The 20594-nt window shown below is 36.3% G+C and overlaps 1 protein-coding gene across 1 annotated transcript in view; it reads left to right on the top strand.

The window, feature by feature from the left end:
- Positions 1-20594, top strand: part of Cont (Contactin) — a 458021-nt gene that overhangs the window by 392340 nt on the left and 45087 nt on the right. The window contains exon 21 of the mRNA XM_090391248.1: positions 12572-12687. Coding sequence (XP_090247374.1) covers positions 12572-12687 — 116 coding nt within the window. The remainder of the gene's footprint in view (positions 1-12571; positions 12688-20594) is intronic.

Below are 20594 nucleotides of genomic sequence, written 5' to 3'. Positions count from 1 at the left end.
CTCTGTTACATACTGTCTGAGGTAGTTATCCCTCAAAAACTCAAGAAACTCATTTTCTTTACTTCCAGTTGCTATCTCTTCATTCCAGTCTATATTGCCATAATTAAAATCACCCATAATGATCACCCTTTTCTTATTTGCTTGGCTTATTTGACTATACATTTCACTATCACCACCATCCACATTACCAGGTCTATAACAACATCCCACCAAGTATTTGATTCTATTCACCTCTATCTCACACCATACTACCTTAAAACCACTGGCCCCATTTCCCTCTTGCATCTCTACCTTGTATGGACATAACTCTTTCTCTATCATCAATAGCACTCCCCCTCCCTTTTTACCCCTTCTATCCTCACGAAACACATCATACCTTTCCATCTCTATTCCTGTCAGGATGTCATCCTCATCTAACCATGTCTCACTTATTCCGACAATCTCTGGGTGCACAGACGCAATTAGTGCAACCATTTTATCCGCTTTGTTTCTTATACTTCTAGCATTGGTATACAAACACAACAACTCATTTCTGGATCTACAGCTAGTTCCACTGATGCCACTCACTCTTTTTTCCTGATTTTTTAACATTTTTTCGCCTGTCTTTCTCACCATCCTTCTCTTTCAAACGTGCACTCGCGACACAATCTGTACTAGCACTTTCTGTCATCAACTTCATATTCGCATTCATCAATTCCTCGTTCAGGTCACATTTCGCACACACCCTTCTTCCATCCGCACTAAACATCCACAAATCATTTATGTAATCGAAGGAATACATATAACAGACCTCACACTTAACGAACCGACTGAAATCCAAATTAAAATCATGGAATGACAATGCCGCCGCCATTTTTTTTTTTTTTTTCTCTGCAGGTTACTAGGTCTAATATTAACGTTTTCGTATTTAGTTTAAGCAAGAAAAAAAACCCCACACTAATAATATCGGTAGCATACAACGTTTACAGCCGCTCTTACTTAAACAATTACGCATATATACTTAATTATTCCTAGTAAAAACTTATCTGAATCAGGAGCTCTTTAAAACACGTCCATACCGCTTGACCCACTAGCGCCCTCTCTGTGGGAATATATGTGGGAATTTTTGTAAACTAAAGTTTTTCAGGAAAAAATCAAATTGATGTTTATAATTAAATCCTCAGTATTCATTATAATATATAATTCCTCACATTATTTATAAAATTAAGGAATTTAAATTGTAATTATCAACCTTATTTATGCAATCTGTGGCTCACCTTCATCACAATATTTTTGAATCTTTAGTGACAATGTTTCTGTTATTAAATTAAAACAAACAGCTTTATTATTGCTTGTCCTTTTATCATTTCGGAATCATAAGATCACCATGATTTAAAAATACTGAAAATGGGTATGACTTACCAAGAATCTACTATTCACTCTCTCTATTTCCAGTCTTGCGTGTGCTTTTTGTGAGATGAACAAAAGTTTGTGTGACCCAACAACAAATGCAAGCTGATGATTGTTGAGTTGAAAAGCTGATTTTCTTCAACTGAATTCCAAAATATCTGAAACTGCCATAATATTCACTATCTATTTTTTTATAAAGTCTTAAACTTTTTTCATGTGCAAAATTTTTTAATTTATTTTTTCGTAAAGTTAAAATCAGGGATGCAAATTATACGGGTGAGTTATATTCAAGTAAATATAGTAGGTTAGTAGGTACATCCATCAGTCACATTACCAGCAATTTGGAACCATAAAAACGTTTGTCCACTGGACAAAATTAATTTGCTCAGATTTGCACTCAACAGAACTGATCCACATAAACACTTTTTTGGCCAATGGCTACCTACCACCAAATGAAAAGAATTTTAATATGACATATCCATGCTGCTCCCCCCCCCCCCCTTGCAAACATAGATTACAGCAAATCCATCACCATCCTCTATATTCATGGTATCTCAGAAGAGGTGGCCAAGATCTTAAAAATGCACAATCTTGTGGCCACTTATAAAATTAACAACTTTTATCTACTCCTCCAAAGACCAGCTGCAACCTCTGGATTTAGCTGGTTTAGTTGCATCTGCAACCTTTCATATTATGGGCAAACGGGTAGGACAGCCAACATCCATATATCAGAGCACCAGGAGTACATCCAATTCCACTACTATGGCTGCTCAGGATTAGTAGACCATGTCCTAGATGTCCAGCACAGGATCCAGTGGGAAAAAGCCATCTTACTCTACCATAGAAAATTTAAGTTCAAGAGGCTTTTCTTCAAATCTGCTGTAGCTCTTACAACTTTCTCAACCAAAACAAATATAGTTTTGTCAAACTACCTCTCATATGTGAAACCCTCATCAACAGATAGTCAGCCCAACAGTCAAGAACACCTAACCAACCAAAGCCAATAATTGACAAAATTATAGGATTTTAGGTCTTCCTGTATCTTTCCTGTTCCATCTTTGTAACCAAAGTGTGCCTAAGTGCACGTGTTTAATATTAATCCCTGAAGATGCTGATTTAAGTTTGCTGAGGTATAGGAGGTAATAATTAAATATTTTTATTTATTATCATGGTGACATTGTTAATATACAATGCTGCAGAATCAATGTAAAAGTCTAAACACCAGGAATGTTACTACTGGATTTTGCAAAGGTATTTAACAGGATACCATATGTAACTCTTAACACAGATTGGAACAAATGGGATGGATATGAAACTGGTGATATGGATAACAGATTGACTGATGGACAAGACAGCAAAGGATAGTGTTAGAAGCAGGGTGACCTAGCATTGTGCTCTAAGCCTCTGTGCTCGGACCACTACTGTTTAATTGGTACATAAGTGATTTGAAGGGAAATAATCAGTTTGTTTTATGTGGCTTCTGCCCATGAAAGATGTCTTTGTAAACCTGTAGTACATTCCTACCATTAGTGACGAGTGAGCTAAGGATTTTTTTTTCTATTTTTATTGATGATTATATATATATATATATATATATATATATATATATATATATATATATATGTATGTATGTATGTATATGTATTTTTATTTATTTTTTACATAGCCCAGAAACCCTCCTCCAGAGACCAAACATAGAACTTTTTCACATTTTTACTTTATGCCTTCAATAAGCAGGGCAGTAGTCTTGCACTGTATGATGAAATTCATCACCCACTTAAAGATAATCATAAACATCTGACCACAGCAGGATTTGAACCTGCAGCCTGGTTCAAATCGCTAACACTCAGCCAACGAGGCTGGCAAGACAATGCAGAATTGGATGGTATGGCAAGTTAATTAAGGCTTACACACTGATTTAAATAGGCTGATGCTATAAGCAAAAGATAATGGATACCACTTAAATGTGAAAAGTGCAAAGTTTTGCATTTTGATATGAAAAGATTACAAGCTATATACTAGGAAGGAAGTTGATGAAGCTAGGAATTTGGTGGGGGTTGGGGATAGTGGTTCGGAGGACATATTACAAAGGTGGCTAGGTTGCTTATATAGGGTGTCCCAAAATTCACGCAAGAAGTAATTTTGATAGAAAACACAGGTTTTTAATTAAAAATTGTAATTTTTTATTGATTCATGAAGTATACAGTATAGGGTTATGCATGGAATAGCATATCGGGTAAATGGCCTCCACGGCTTTGCTGGCACATACGCACTCTTTTGTTGAAATTTTCCATGACCGTTTTGCATAAATGTGGCTGAATTTCGTTGATACAGTGCTCAGTTTCCTCCTTCAAGGTGTGGGTGGTCGTGGGCGTGTTGCCATAAACCTTAGACTTCAAAGAACCCCAAAGAAAAAAGTCCAACGCCGTTAAGTCACATGATCTGGGCGGCCAATTCTGATCACCAAAATGGGAAATTACACGACCAGGAAATGACTCATGCAGTAATTGAATTGTTTCTCAGGATGTATGGCATGTGGCACCGTCTTGTTGAAACCACATGTCGTCCACGTGCATATCTTGCAATTTAGTCACAAAAAACTGGATTATCATGTCGCGATAGCGAGCACCATTAACTGTTATTGCCTTACCAGCTGCATTTTCAAAGAAGAATGGAATGGATTTTGGGCTGGAGGCAATGATGCCTCCAGCCCAAAATCCGCACCAAACAGTGACACATCGTGGATGCATTTGTTTCTCAACAATCACTCGTGGATTTTCTGAACCCCAAATGCAACAATTTTGTCGATTAATGAAGCCATCAAGATGAAAATGAGCCTCATCACTGAAGATGATTTTGTTCGAAAAATAAGCATCCACTTGTTGTTGTTCCATAACAATGAAAATGTGTATGTCTTTCGTGTAGTGCTCCATTTTTAATAACCCTGAACTGTCAGCTGTCATGCTGTCTTTTTTTTCTCGTTGGCAACACTTTACCGCACAAATGGCGCTAAATTTAAATCTTGCATGAATTTTGGGACACCCTGTAGAATTGTCAAGAACTCACTAACATGCAGAGAAGATTACTATTCTCCATTTTTAAGGCTTTTATACAATCACTTGTTGAATTTACTGTTCATAGGTTTGGATATTTCAGTTTCTTGGGGATGAAGAAGTGGTGAATTGAATTAATGAAAAGGTGGATGGCGAGCAATCTGTGGAATGCTCCCTATAAGGATAGGATAGTTTACATGTTGTAGAAGTTGGGTAATGCTTGAAGTTTTAATGAAAGGGTTATATAGGATTGATGCAGAGGAAGGTTTCAGCATGTTGAGCTGGGCGGAGTCATTCCTGGAATTTGGGTAAAAAGTATGATTAGCAAGGGTGGTGCAAGGACCATGTGTTTTTCTTGGAGAGTGGTGGATGAGTGGAATGGGCTGCAATAGTCTGTTGTGAGTGGCTTGTCAATAAATGTGTTCAAGGAGAGAGCTTCAATAAATATTATGCGGATAGTGTGAGCATCTCCTGCAGTGAATCTTCAGACTCTGTGGAGGTTCCTCTGTGATAATAATATCACCCTTTATCCACAAGGTTAAAAGGGTGAGGGATTCCTGAAATCGATAAAGAAATCTATTCAGAAAATACCCTTGTGGAAACTGCCTGAAAATGCCAATCGAGCTTCTCTTTTCCTTCATGCAGCATCATTTGAGAGGAATACCATTTATAATATGGCATTTACCTGCCTGGTTGGCCAAGTGGTTAGGGTACCCACTCTCCAGCCAAAAGGATGGTAAGCAATCTGTGGAATGCTCTCTACAAGGATAGTTTGTATGTTGTAGAAGTTGGATGATGCTTGAGGTTTTAATGAAAGGGTTATATAGGATTGATGCAGAGGGAGGTTTCAACATTGGGGGGGGGGGGGGGGGAATCATTCCTGGGTGCAAGTATGCATGTTTGAATCCTGCCGTGGACATGGATGTTTGTGATTGTCTGTGAAAATACTAATGGTGTTGGTGTAGATGGTGCAGTTTGCTGTATGGTGGAGATGGAGAGTTATATAGCAGGCACCCCCCCTCCCCCAATGAGTCTTTGGACTCCTTGGAGGTGTCACATAATAAGAATAAATAATAATAATGGTAACCCTCCATAAAACATTGAACTATTTTAGAGGAAAGATGTTAAAGTTGGTATCCTTGATATTGCAGACAAGAAGATTTGCTCTTCTTGTATTCTTGCATAGAAGTGATAATCTTGTGTACCAACAAGAATTATCATCCTTGTCTAAACTGTCCCTTAAAGGCTATGTTCTGTCAATCCCTGGAAATGCTTTCAAATTGTCAAAAATGTGGTCATATTCAAATGCCTCTCATGGTTCTGCCTTTTGCACATGGCACATTAAAAAGAATGAAAATAAATACAGACTGCATGGGCAAAATACTGAAATATGCTGCTGGCCTGGTTGTCTGAGTGGTTAGCTTATCCACTCTCCAGCCAAAAGGCTGTAGGTTTGAATTCCGCTGTGGGCATGGTTGTTTGTGATTGTCAGTAAAAATACTAGTGGTGGTGGTGGTGGGCAGTAGATGGCATTGGTGTTGTTGATGATGATGGTAGTTGCAGTTCGTTGTAGTTGATGGATTGAGTGGTGGAAACAGCTATAGAGTAGGTGCCCTCCCTCGAGTGATCATGTAATAATAATAATAATGCCACAATGAGAGCATCCTGCTTATTCCCAAGCATGCGAAAGATAGAAGGATGAAAAAAGATTTGAAAATCAAGACAGAGCAGAGCATCCTATATTAGGAGGCAAAGAGGAAATATGTATACCATAGTAACAGCAAGTGAAAAATCCTCTTATGCTGAAAAGGTAAAAAAATTTAAACAGACATTGACTTATATGACTTTCCCACATATTCTCAGTTACTTCATTTCTAAACACTATAGATTAGTCTGGTTCTCCTTAGACCATATCAGTCTAATGACATGGCCTCATTCCTGAAATACATCGAAATCCTACATGGAAATCCTTTAATTTAAAAAAATGCCACAAGTGTCACTAAATACATAAGAAAATTTCTCCAGATATTCCAAAAGAAAAAGAAGAAAAAAAAATTAACTCTTTCCTTAGAGGACTCCATTAACATCATTAAAATAAGACCAAAATCATTAAGATCCCAAGTATTCTAGATAAAATACAATTTGATGGAGTGGTTCATATTTTTCAAGAGTAGAAAGACATGACTGTTGACTATCTGCAATTCTCCAAAACTAGAATCCAGATGAACCTGCCAAAAATAAATGATTATCACCTTTCTAACATTGGAATTGTTGAATTCTGCCTGAACATAAATGCCCTCTTATAGAAGCCTAAGTCAGTATGCTTCTGTCTGCAAGAGATATTTCTGAAACTTGGTGAAGATCCTACTTTAAATATATGCCACTGTTATCCATAAGTACATGATAGGGAATGGAGCTTCCCAAAGAGGAGAGGAGTTGCCATACTTGTGTGCAATCATACCCCCATATCAACAAATCCATCTTAATTCAAATGGCCACAAGCTGGCATTTAAATTTTTGAATGGCTGCAGTTGTCTCTTTGCAGTATGCAATTAAAATAATGCAGACCATTCCACTGGGGGGGGGGGGTATTTTTCCTGTCTTTTAGATCTGACTACTATATACACTTCTTTATGTTGCCTATAAAATTAGAATTAACAGTCCTAGATGTCATTGTATCCAATATTGCATGAATGTCACTAAAATACACTATCATATACACTAGTACATAACAGGTTTCTTTTTATTCTTTATTTTCAACTCTTTAAAATTCTTTGTTTGATTCATTTCTTCATTATTGGTTTATTCTTGTTTTTGCCTATCTGATAAGTATCTCTACACTCAGACTATTGGTTCTTCATCTTCAACATCTTCTAATTACATTCCTACTCAAGTCTAATCCAGTCCTGGTCCAAAGTACTAAATCATCCTTACCTTCAAAAAATGCACACAGGTATGTCAAATTAATAATCCTTAGGGATTATATTAATCCCATTTATTTAGCATCTATGTAACCTAGTTGGATAATTTTTAAAAAAAGATACTCCATTATAAAAAATGGTTTTGCTTTCTTTTTGTATAACTTCAAATATAGGAGCAACATAATTTACAGAATTTAAATGCATTCATATGCAACTACCATGGCATGGTTGCATTTCATCACACACATTTTTTATTTATTTATTTATTTTTATTTTTTTTGATCAAGTGTTTGATTTCTAACCCAGCTCTCAGATCCATAAGTTAAAATTGGTTTGAACACTATCTTGTATACAGATACTTAAGGTTTTAATTTCTCTCTTATTCCATATAAAATTATTCAGTTGACTAGTTACCATACTGCTTTGTTTATTTAATTTATCTGCTTTGAAGTCAATGAACATCATAGTGTGAGGAACAAACAGCCATGGTACCCACCTTAAGATGTAGGGCTTCCTTTCACTGATATGACTGCAGCAATCCTATGGGGCATACTTTCCACAAGCATACAATAGCAATCAATGGGAATTTTGGACCATTCTTCCTATAGGCATGTAATGACATCCTGAACTCTTGTGGGATGGATATCCCTTGACCTTACCTGATGCTCCAGTCCATCCCACAGATATTCAGTAAGGCTGAGATCAGGGCTCTGTGGAGACCAGTCAAGTGTGGTTACTCGTGTAACCACATAGTCTCCATATACCGTGAATCACGTCAGTTTTGAATGTTGTCCCCCAATCTTTTATTTCCTTGATGGATGTTCTTATAATAAAGAAAAATATATAGGAGTTAATAAACTGCATAGCTCATTGGTGAGAGATGTGTAATTAATGAATTTCTTCTGTACTAAGTCAAGAATTTTTAGATATTAGATTAATTAATGATCCACTTCTTATCAAATGAGCAACTATTAACTTTCCAGATCACCAACCATTGAAAATAAATACCATTTTCACAAGTGAAATAGTTCTTTTCAGGTTTTGACATTGGGAGATTTTGATGGTATCAGAAGAGACTGGAAGAAAATGTTTATTTTGAGAAATAAGGCAGGATTGAAATTTTCATTCATTGGAATGAAAAGGTTATCAGAAGCCTATTAAAAAAAAAGGTTTGGAAATCCGAATTTATGATTATAGTCTACAGGAATAATGGTCTAAGAATTTTGATAATTTGCATAATACAGAAGCAGAATCCCTTTAATAACATGTTTCTGTCATGTCTGCTTGTTTTGTGCCTATCAAATAAACTTTGCAACCTAGACCTTCAACCTATCCTCATAGGGGCATTCTACAGACCTACCACCAGCTTGGTCACTTATCTTTGAATCCTCTCCACCATCTCCTTATCCCCCAAGAAACTCAGGTGACACACATAGTTAAGGTATGGCCAAATCATAGCCTTATAAAGAGAGTTGATAACTAATAACCTCCCTATCTTTCCTTGTCAGTGTGTTCTTCAGCAACCAAGTAATCCTTGGAGCTATTTTGCCATGTGCCCTCTAAGTTTCATATCCTTTCTCTGTCCATCACTCCTAAATCCCTAGCCTCGTCAATTTTTTTGCAATCCAGTACCACCAATATGGTACAAAGTATGTAATCTTTTCATTTGGGATAACCTTACATTTTGCAACATTGACTTGACAAATCATTGTCCTTTTCCCATACTGCCAAGTTATTTAAATCATCCTGCAGGATATCTACATCACCTTTATCAAGTACAGCCCTCCTTAGTTTTGCATTGTAAGCAAACATCTGAATGTTTCTTCCCCACCCCCACTTTAAATCAACAGGTACAAGTTTTCTGTGTTTAGCCATTTTGGAATTGTTTCTGAACTCTTCTGATATTTTAATTAAAGCCAACTGTTATATGCTTTGTTCTTCTTTTGTAAAATCATAGTATACTTCTTAGAGCACCAAAGTTTTAATAATGAATGAGATTTGAAAATTGAATGGAGAAATGAATGTTACCATTCCTAACTACCGTATATTATCGCGTATAATGCGAAAAATTTATGGTAAAAAATACTACTTAAAGTTAGGGGTTCACATTATATGCGGATCCTAAAAAAATATAACATCTTATCAGACTTGCACACACAACATATACTACCTAATGCCTATGCAACCAAATCTACTTGACCCACTCGCATTTGGCGACCGAGCGCGCATTTTATCTGCGCATGCACTCTCCGTCGCCAAATGATAGAGCACAGTGAGATAGATAGAACTAGCCTGAAAATGAGCCAACAGAAACGTAAATGTTCATCTTTTGAAGCAAGATTTAAATTGCGTGTCGTGCAGTTTGCAGAAGAACATAATAACAGTGTTGCTATGAGAGAATTTGGTGTAGCAGAGAGTAATATTAGACTTTGGCGTAAGCAAAAAGACAGTCTTGAAAAAATCCCCAAAACGAAACGTGCCCGTCGTGGAGACGTAGCATCCTTTCCAGAACTCGAAGAAGAAGAGCTAAATGAATGGATATTGACACAACGACAAGATGGCATTATAGTAACAAGAAATGCAATTCGTTTTCGAGCTCTACAACTCAAGAATGGTAAATTCAAGGACACACCAGGTATTTCATCTTTTCTTGCTTCGCCTGGGTGGTGCAACAGATTTATGGAACGCAAAGCATTAACATTATGACACCGAACAAAAATTGCGCAGAAGGTACCAAAGCAGCTTGAAGAAAAAGTGCAGTCCTTCCATAAATTTATCATAAAATTATGGAAGTGTCATGGATATGAACTTTCCCAAATTGGCAATATGGATGAGACGCCCGTGTACTTTGATATGCCTGGGAATTGAACAGTAAACTCAGTTGGTGAAAAGGGTGTCTTCATAAAAACAACAGGACATGAAAAACGCATTTTACTGTTGTTCTAGCATGCATGGCAGACGGAACCAAATTAAAGCCAACAGTGATATTTAAAAGGAAGAAAATTCCGAAGCATATGAAATTTCCACCAGGTGTAATTGTTCGCGCAAATCAGAAAGGTTGGATGGATGAAGAAGGTGTACAATTGTGGCTGGATCAAGTATGGAACATACGTCCAGGTAGCTTGTTATGTCAACAAAGCATGCTAGTCTGGGATATGTTCTGGGCGCATTTAATAGAGGCAAGCAAAGAGAAAGCACGTGAGCTACGTACAGACCTAATATACAGTCATACCGGGTGGTCTAACTTCCGTTTTGCAGCTGCTTGATGTCAGCTTGAATAAGCCATTTAAAGATCACTTACATGAAAGATGGAGAGAATGGATGTCATCTGGTTTGGTGATGATGACAAAGGGTGGGAATTTTCAGAAGCCTGAAATCACCCTAGTCACCAGCTGGGTTAAAGAAGCATGGGATTCGATACCATCTGAAATGATTCAACGCTCATTTCTTAAATGTGGAATAAGTAATTCAATGGATGGATCCGAAGATCACATCATATACACGAAAGCGAGGATGACGCACAACAATTTGGAGAGCATGAAGACGGTGACGACAACTGCTACACTGATGACGCAATCCCATCTGTAGGGACAGATGAATTTATAAATGAAATGTTTGACGACTCAAAAGATGAAGAAGAATTTAAAGGATTTTGATATTTTGTTTTAAAATAAATATTTCTTTCGTTAATTCGTATTGTATTTTGACATTTTGTTTTAAAATAAATATTTCTTTCGTTAATTTGTCTTGTATTTTGACATTTTGTTTTTAAATAAATATTTCTTTCGTTAATTCGTATTGTATTATTTATAATGTTATGGAACAAGATTAACAGATCGCATTCTACGTGGACATGGCATTTTAGGGCTAGTTTTCAAACAAAATTTCTAGTTTGCATTATACGTGATAATATACGGTATTTCAATGATTTGTTTGCAGATGTGCAACAGAAGACTCAAAACAATAATCCACTAAGGTAATTAAGCATGGAACTCAGAAATAATCCTAGTTAACATTCTTATAATGCCTGACAACATGTGGATGAGAGTGTCTGTGTGAGTATTCCACATGGGAATAGAAAGTAATACTAGGTTGGGATCTGCTCTAGAGAACAGATCCCAACCTAGTATTGCTGTATATTTGAAAAGACCATTAGAGAAGAAAAAATCAAGGGTGTAGAGTATTTATGATTTTCTGGCATTATAATCATTATAGGAGCAGTTTGTAAGAAGCTGTTGGATATGTATTGCAAATGCCTCAGCATCAATGTAGTTGAAAAGGACTGCTAATTGGAATTGTGTGCATCTTCAGGACATAGAAAGAAAGAAATCAAAAAGGTTAATGGTATTAAAGCAGACATAAAGACAGCAGATGAATTGCAAATGAACTGCTCCATAAAATGATGCTATGGAGAATCTTAGCATAAGGAAATTCTAAGTAGGTATGTCCTCTGATGAGATTCTAGAACAAATATATACATATATGCCGCCTTTGAGACAAAAAAATAAATAAATAAAAAGAGTCAACATGTAATTTGATAAAGTGAGTTGAATATTGAGTGAACAAATGGAAAGTCAAATTTCTGTTAGGTAAAATAGGTGGCCGATGTGGCAGAAAGGATATTTTAATTAAAGCCAACTGTTAAGATGGAAATGAATATTGTGATTGGAACTGACACCACATATATTTGTGATGTGGATCATCTGGAGGATTTTGCGAGGTGAGTTTGTCTTTTTTCTGCATGAAGTCTGTTTCTGTTTTTCTACATGTAATTGCATTGTTTAGATGGAAAAGTATTATGATTGCATTTTATCTGATTTGTTGCATATTCAAATATGTAGAGTGGCACATGTAAAAAAAAAAAAAAAAAAAAAAAAAAAAAAAAAAAAAAACTACCTTATTCTGTTTTCAGTGTATATATTATTATTTTCATATCCTTATTAATATCTCATTATCATTAGTGATTCATTATTTTATGATTTTTTTTGTTTGGAATAATATTTTTAATGCATTTTAAATTTTATTTTCATAATATGAAAATAAAATATTATTAAATTCTCATAATTTGATATTAAAGTGCACCAGATAATAAACATTCTCTCTCTCACTCTCTCTCACACACACACACACAGAATTAGATCTTTTGAAGTTAGTGATTGCTACCCAGTAATTGGTGAATAGATTTATCACTTAGACATTTTATTTCAGCTCCTTTGAGGCCGCCAACAAGTGTTGTAGTAAAGGCAATAAGTTCTACTAGTGTTTTAGTGTCATGGAGAGGAGTTTTGCCATCTACTGAAGAAGAAACTATAGCTGGTTATAAGGTATGTATGTGGTGGGTGTGCTTCTATAATGTTTATACATTGTAATTGAGAATTATAGTTTTATTTATCCAGCTTTGAATGCACTTGAATGAATTTAAAAGTGCAATGCATTTCATAGAATAATTGCAGCATATCATTCCAATTCAGTGCTCAAGCTATTAAGTATAGTCAGCTATCCCTGCAGATAGGATTATGGAAATAGTTTGTTAGACGATAATATGCTGTTCAGAACTTTCTTTTAAATAGTAACTTGATAGATCCAAGTTGTGATCATTAGAAAGGAAAGTAGATTTAATATTCAGCAGCTTTTGTTACATTTTATCCATTCTGTGACACTACCCATCCAAGAATCAAATTTACTCTAGCAGTAAAAGCCAATAATATCCTTCCTTGCTTAAATGTTTCTTATCCTATGGCAGTCTACAGTTTTCAGTCACTGAAAGAGAACCCACAAGCCTGGCATCAAAACTTTAATTAATTGTGCACTTTTCTCTGTCAAAACTCAGATCTTATTTCTAAAAGAATAAGCAACCATGCCTTTCGTCCTTTTTATCAAAGGTATCACTTTATCTAAAAAAACTCTGGATTTCTGCATATAAACTTGTAGGTCTCCTTTCGTCCTGTTTGCAAGATGGTGACATTTCTGCCTTTCCAAAATATCAGCAGTTTCCTTTATCTCATTCAGAAGTATACTAGATTCTGTACCCATGTAGTCTATCATATTATAGCAAAATAGCTCATAAGATATGCTTAAAAGAATACCAAGATTAATAGAAAGATTGTGAAGTTCTCATTCATCATCTGCCATATTTAAATTACTGCTGTAAACCTTTTGTTTGGGACGTAATCTTACTAAATAGTTAGATCTGATAGTTAGCAGAGAAATTAAGCTCTGATGTGTTTAGAGATCATCAGATCTCTAAACACATCAAAGTTTAATATCTTTTGGATGCACCTGCTGAATAATGACTGACCATGTGCCTTCATCCACGCCCCACATGTTTCTATTGTACTTGTGTAACAATTCCTACACATTCAGTATTTTTTTAGTAATGCATTGTTGTTTATTTATATTTGTATGTTCATCCAAACCTAGATGAAGCCGCTAGTTTTTACATGGCGAAACTAGTAGGTGACTAGTAGTATCAAATCTTTACGACCAATGAACCCAGTTTTAGTTATTTTTATTACATTAGTTTTGTGGTCGAAAGTAACATACTTATCAGTCCTATAGGATATCCAGATCACCATATCGACTATTGTCATCCCCGCTCATCATCATCAGAAAACAACTAAATATCTCCCCTTAAATATTTCCTATATCATTGATATACAAATTAAATAGTAGCAGCCTTATACAGAACTCTGAGGTACTCCACTAGTCATCCTCATTCTCCTAGATTCCATTTCTCACTGGTGTCTGTCAGCCTCCCCTCTCCATACTACTAGCTATTATATACATTCCCATTTGTTCCAACTTTTGATTAGTTTTCCATGTCGTGTTATCTCAAATGCCTTATCAAAGTCCAGCATTATAATGGTGTAGCCATTTCCTCTATCTAATTCTGTGGTCACTTTATTATAAAATGTGAATAAGTTACTAAGACAGGACCTACCCTTTACAAAGCCATGCTAGTACTATAAAGTATCACATCCTTATCCATCCATTGTTGGATTTTATTTTTACCCAAATTTGTAATACTTAACAACCAGTCCTGATATACTAATTGGTCTGTGGTTTGCTACCTCTGTCTTGGAGCCACCTGTATGTAATTGGTGGAGATTTTGCAATTGATTTGTGACACAGATAGACATGAAAATTAAGGTAGATGAACAGAAGATGTTCATCATATTGAAAAATATCAATGTTTTTCCCATGTACTACAGGAACAATACCAGAGCTGAGACTTAGATTGAACAACTTCATCAGAGGCAATGCCAGTTCTTTTGCACATTCATGTCATTCACGGGCAGACTGCTGTGTTCACATTGATATTTTTCAATATGCTGACCACCTCCTTTTCCGTAATTTTCATGTGCATTTGTTACCTTTCTACCATGAGCCAGCACGATCCCCAGATCTCAAATCCATAGAACATGTTTGGGACATAATAGGAAGTGCATTGTTGCTCGAAATTCCCCTTCTGAAAACAAACAAGGTCTTATCCTTGCTCTGAAGGAGAAAGAATAAGGTGCTAAGCATGGTACAATATTGTGAGATCTGTATCGCAGTTTGGGATGGTTTTCTGTAAGCACTGTACATTAATTTCTTAACTACATCCTTAGGAAATTTGTGACTTTGACCAAAAACATTATTGCAGTTTAATTTGTAAAAATTTATAACACATTTTTTTGTGTAATATAAGTTATTAGTATGCTCGCAATAAATTTAGGCCACATTTGGCTGTAGTCATGAAAATTTTTTCATATACAGGTGAAAATGTAGTTGGTCCTTATCTTTTGGACACCTGTGTAGTCTTCTTCTTCTTTTCAGCCATTTTCTGTCCACTACTGGACGAAGGTCTCCTCCAGTTCTTTCCACCTTTCTCTGTTCTTGGCAATGGTTGACCAACTTTCCCCAATAAACTCTGACAGTTCATCACTCCACCTTCTTTTAGGACGTCCTTGGCTTTGTTTCCCTTCTTTAGGAATCCATTTCGTAAGTATGGTGATCCATCGCTCATCTTCTCTTCTGGGTAAATGTCTGGCACATTTCCATTTTAGTTGCTTGTGGTGAAGACAGGTGTAGGTACAGGTGTATTATGTAGTATACATACTACACCTGTGTAGTATGATCACTTAAACAGAATGGGTAAGGAAAGGTTAGCAGAACAGTTGTTTGATGACAGCTTTCCTGCCATGATGGCTGGAAAAGATCCAAAAGAAGACCTGACAGGATTAATCCACTTAGATCTTGAAGTGTCCTAGAAGATATACAAAATATGACAATATTGGGAGATGCCGACAACAAATGGATTAATTTGGAGGAAATTGTTGATAGAAGGTTAGGAATGCTAGTCCATTTGGCTGAGTGGTTAGTATATCTGCTCTCCAACCTGCTAGCTGTGGGTTCGAATCCTACTGTGAACGAGGATGTTTGTGATTGGCTTTAGGTAGAAGATGAATTTCATCGCTCTACGAGGTCATGCCTGGCTTCTTGAAAGCTTGAAGTGGCTCGAAAAGTTCCAGCTAGAGCAAGGTTTTTGGACTGTGCAAATGTAAGTATAAATACAAAAAAAAATATGAAATCAATAAAAATGGAGTGGAGATCCTTAGCCTACCCATGGTATGAATGTACTATAGGTGTACAAATAAACCTTTTTTGGATGGGAGCTACATAACAAAAGAATAATAATAATAAAATGTAAACTTAATCCTAGAAAGTTTTCCCACTTGGTTGTGAATTAAATTAAACTTGCTAAGAAATTATGTTCTTGTTTAATCCTTTATCCAAATGTAAATAAACAAAGTTTGTGTGTGTGAAGTATATTCATGACTAGGCTACTTCTATATAGAAGCTAATGACTCCACATTAATTGCCTTAGTATCCCGTGACATAAAGCATGTGCCCTTTCAAACATGCATGTTTGAAAGGGCATGTTTTCATGTTACCTTTATTCTTCTATAGAAGAAATAGAAGACATAGAAGAAATACCAAGGTTGAAGTAATGTGGAAGTCATATTTCTCATATACAAGTTGTAAAGGAGTGATTATCACCTTATTATTAAAATACTATGGATAGAGATAGTTTGATCTTCCTGTATTTCCTATATCGATGTCATTATGAATGAAAGTGGCATTTAACCTGATTAGAATCAATGATACAAACTTAGCTCTCTGCTTTATGCATATAATCTTATATCCCTGAATAAATCCAATAGATATCTACATGTTGCTTTGTATAATGTTCCATTAATCATATAATAATAGCAGTATTTTGAAATGCTTTCTTTTGGCACTCTGTTTCCAAATTTAGAATACCTAAATACAGATCCTTGTTATATTCCCAGAGTTTCTCAAGTATTTGTTGTAAAGTGAAAATCTAGACCACCTCTATTTGGCCTAACCCTAACTTGTTCTTCTCAAGTATGCTTATTACCTAGGCTTACTATACTACTGTACGCCCACAGATGCGAGACCCTTCGACACTATTTGCATGTCAGAAGAAGAAGAATCCATTCCGATATTAGGGTAATCAATTCATTTCATGGGATGAGTGTTTATTATTATACATCGGAAAATTAGCTTTTTTTTTTTTATGAAAATTCTAGTTCTTAAAGGTATAACTATTTTGCTTGTACAACAGTTGGAAAATTTACATATGGAGCATGTGATTTTGTGTGTTGGTGACCAATTCGTACATCCAGAATGAATTGACTATTCTTGGCACATTGCCAGCTCTGGGTCTATGAACTGCAGGCGTACAATAAGGAAACATTACTAATTCAGTTTTATTTCCCTTTTTACAGATGCAAACTATGAGAGTTCTACTCCGATCATATGGAATTTGATCTTCTGACCCAGCCCTTTGAATCATGCAGTGCAGCCACTGCAAAACTTTTATACTTCCATATTTCAGTATTTCTGGACATCTATTATCTACTTCAGCTGCTTTCCGACAGTGTTAGCATTTTCTATCTGCAGTTCTGTGTGCCCCCTGTCTATATTCAAATTCTTTATAATACTTACTGCCACTTTGTTACTGCTTGTTTAACAGTATTATTATTATTATTATTTGTGACACCTCCAAGGAGTCTGAAGACTCATTTTTTGGAGTTGAAAGTTTTTGCACTTGCTATACTATAAATTAAAGATGCCAAGAAATTATATTCTTGGTTTTATCTTTATCCAAGGATGAAACCAAGAATATCTGTAAGCAAACAAAGTTTGCACATCAAGTAACTTCACAACTGGCCTACTTTTATATAGAGGCTAATGATTTCACATCAGTTGTCTTAGTATCCCATAATGCAATGCACATATCCTTACGGACATGTATAATGTATGCATTATGAAAAAGGCCACTACCCAGATTTTGACCTTTATTGAGGTCTCTAAACAGAGACTTCAAGGCATCTTTAATTTATAGCATAACCAAGTGAAAAAAATTTTAACATCTATCTCTAATCCTGAGTTTGACTACTTATATATGGAAATGTGATTTCTGCGTTACTTCAACCTTGGTGTCACTTCTGGGTAATGGCCTTTCCCATAATGCATAGCATTATACATGTCCATAAGGATATGTGTATTGCATTATGAGATAATAAGGGAAGTGATGTAAAGTCAATAGCCTCTATATACAAGTTGCCCATTTGTGAAGTTACTTAACATACAAACTTCGTTTGCTAACACTTAGATAAAGGATGAAACCAACATTATAATTTCTTGGCATCTTTAATTTATAGTCTTTTAGAGTACTTATTCCACATATTAGAATATCTTTAGTTTCTGTTGATTTGGTTATAGCATCAGAAGAGTTGATAATAACTGAGATGACATCTCTCCCACCAGTTGGAGAGAGTGACCATATGGTTTTGACTTGGAAATGAATAGACATGCAGGAGTATCAAAGAGACGGGAACTTATATGGAATTATAAAACAGGTGATTATAATAGTCTTGACGTCAACTTCAGAAAGTTTCATGCAGGGAAGAATTGGAAGGCCGGGATATCATTAGTGCGTGGGAAATTGTGAAAGAATATTTGTTAGCAGCAATGGTAAGTTGTATACCACGAGTGAAGAAGAGGACACAATTTGGAGTAAAGTGGATGACAAACAATATTAAACAGGAATTGCATGCGAAAAAGAGGCTATGGAAGAGATATAAGGAGACAGGTGAAGAGATGATGCATGAAGAATATAAGACACAGGCCAGAAGAGTGACTAGTGTGGTAAGGAAGGCGAAACTGGAATATGAGAGGAGATTGGCCCTAAGATCCAGAGAAAATCCTAGGGAATTTTTTAGCTATGTGGCCAGTAGGAGGAGAAATGACTGTGGAAGAATGATATTGCAGGATAAAAATTGGAATAGAATGATTGATGCAGAGGACATAGTGGAATTGTTCAATGAACACTTTATTGGAGTATTTCATCCTGGAGGATGCAGTTTTAATGCTAGAGGGATAGGGCAGGTTTGAGGTTTAGAGGTACAGGAGGAGAGTGTGTTTCAGATACTGAGTACTCTGGATGTCAGTAAAGCTTTGGGACTGGATGGTATTTCACCACGAGTTTTGAGAGAATGTGCTAGGGATCTGACAGTGCCTTTAACCTGGCTTTTCAATGAAAGTCTGGCTGCGGGAAAGGTGCCCAGGGAATGGAAGGAAGGTAAGATAGTGCCATTGCATAAGGGTGGTTACAGACTGGAAGTGTCTAATTATAGGCCAGTTTGTGTGTCATCAGTAGTTGTTAAGATCTTGGAGAAAGTAGCGAGGGACTGTATACGGCATTAGGCAGATGAAGGTAATGTTATCTGTGAGAGTCAACATGAATTTGTGAAAGGGCATTCTTGTTTTAGCAATATGCTAGCCTTTTATAATAAAGTTGCAAGAACATTAGATGAGGGAAAGGCATGTACTGCAATTTTCTTAGACTTAGCGAAGGCATTTGACAGGGTGCCACATGATAAGCTGATATTTGAGTTGCAGCACATGGGCCTGGATGTCAGGTTGGTCATCTGGATTCAGGATTGGCTGTCTGATAGGTATCAGAGAGTTGTGTATGGTAGAGCAATTTCAAGGAGGCAGAGGGTTACAAGTGGGATCCCACAGGGCTCACTACTAGGACCTATATTGTTTAACCTTTATATCAATGGCATTGCAAGGGGATATTCATTTGTTTGCATATGATGCAAAGCTGGGAAGGATTATCAGTAATAGTGCAGATGTGGTAGCCCTGCAATAGGATTTGAATAAGCTAGATAGATGGGGGTGTCAGTTTAATGCAGCAAAATGTAAGGTCTTGAGGTTTGGGAAACATCGATGGGATGCTGCATACTCTATGTGAGGAGTTATACTGGAGAAAGTAGGGGAGACAAGAGATCTGGGGTTGATGATTGATAGAAACCTGAAATTTAGGGGACATATTGCAAAGGTGGTGAAGGTACTACAGAGTATTGCTGCAATTATGAGAAGGACACTGACCTGCAAAGATAAAAGAGTTATCATTCCTTTGTATAAGACTCTGATCAGACCACACTTAGACTATTGTTCTCAGATTTGGTCCCCAGGATTTGAAGGGGATAAATTAACTGTGGAAAGGGTACAAAGAAGGATGACAAAGATGGTTTCAGGACTACAATTTTGGTTATGAAGATCGGCTGAAGGAATGTGGACTGCAGAGTTTGGTGGATAGAAGAAGGAGAGGTGATATGATTGAGACTTGTAAACTGTTAAGAGGTGGTTACAGGGTTGACACTGGGGAGTTCTTTCACTTGGTTGAACAGCGGGAAGGAGTGATGACAAGAGGCCATCCCTGGAAGTTACGAAAGGAAACTGTGAGCAAGAGGGTGAGGAGTGGTTTCTTTGCATGGAGGATGGTTGAACTGTGGAATGCATTGCCTGATGGAGTGGTGAGAGCAAGAACAGTCAGTGAGTTTAAGGAATGGTATGATAGACTTTATGTTAGTTAGGGGCAGGACCTCCCCTCGATGAGTTTTGACAGACTTTATGTTCTTAGGAAGGACCTCCCATGACGAGTCTTTTGACTCCATGGAGGCCTGAATAATAATAATAATAATGTTACCTTTATCATCTCTGATTCCTTTTAATGTACCCTTTTCTAAGTTTTTTCAGTGGCCTCTAGAATATTTTCCCACCTTACTAGGCTCTAGTAACTTTTGTTAATTTACTTGTACACATAGTTTAGCTCTCTTACATTTTCTCTGTATTTTTTATCTAGAATTGT

This window comes from Typopeltis vanoorti, chromosome 1 (genome assembly GCF_054136105.1).
Source record: "Typopeltis vanoorti isolate ZY-2024b chromosome 1, IOZ_Tvanoo_1.0, whole genome shotgun sequence".
In the NCBI taxonomy this organism is placed as follows: domain Eukaryota; kingdom Metazoa; phylum Arthropoda; class Arachnida; order Uropygi; family Thelyphonidae; genus Typopeltis; species Typopeltis vanoorti.
This window is presented reverse-complemented; position numbering and strand designations above follow the sequence as displayed.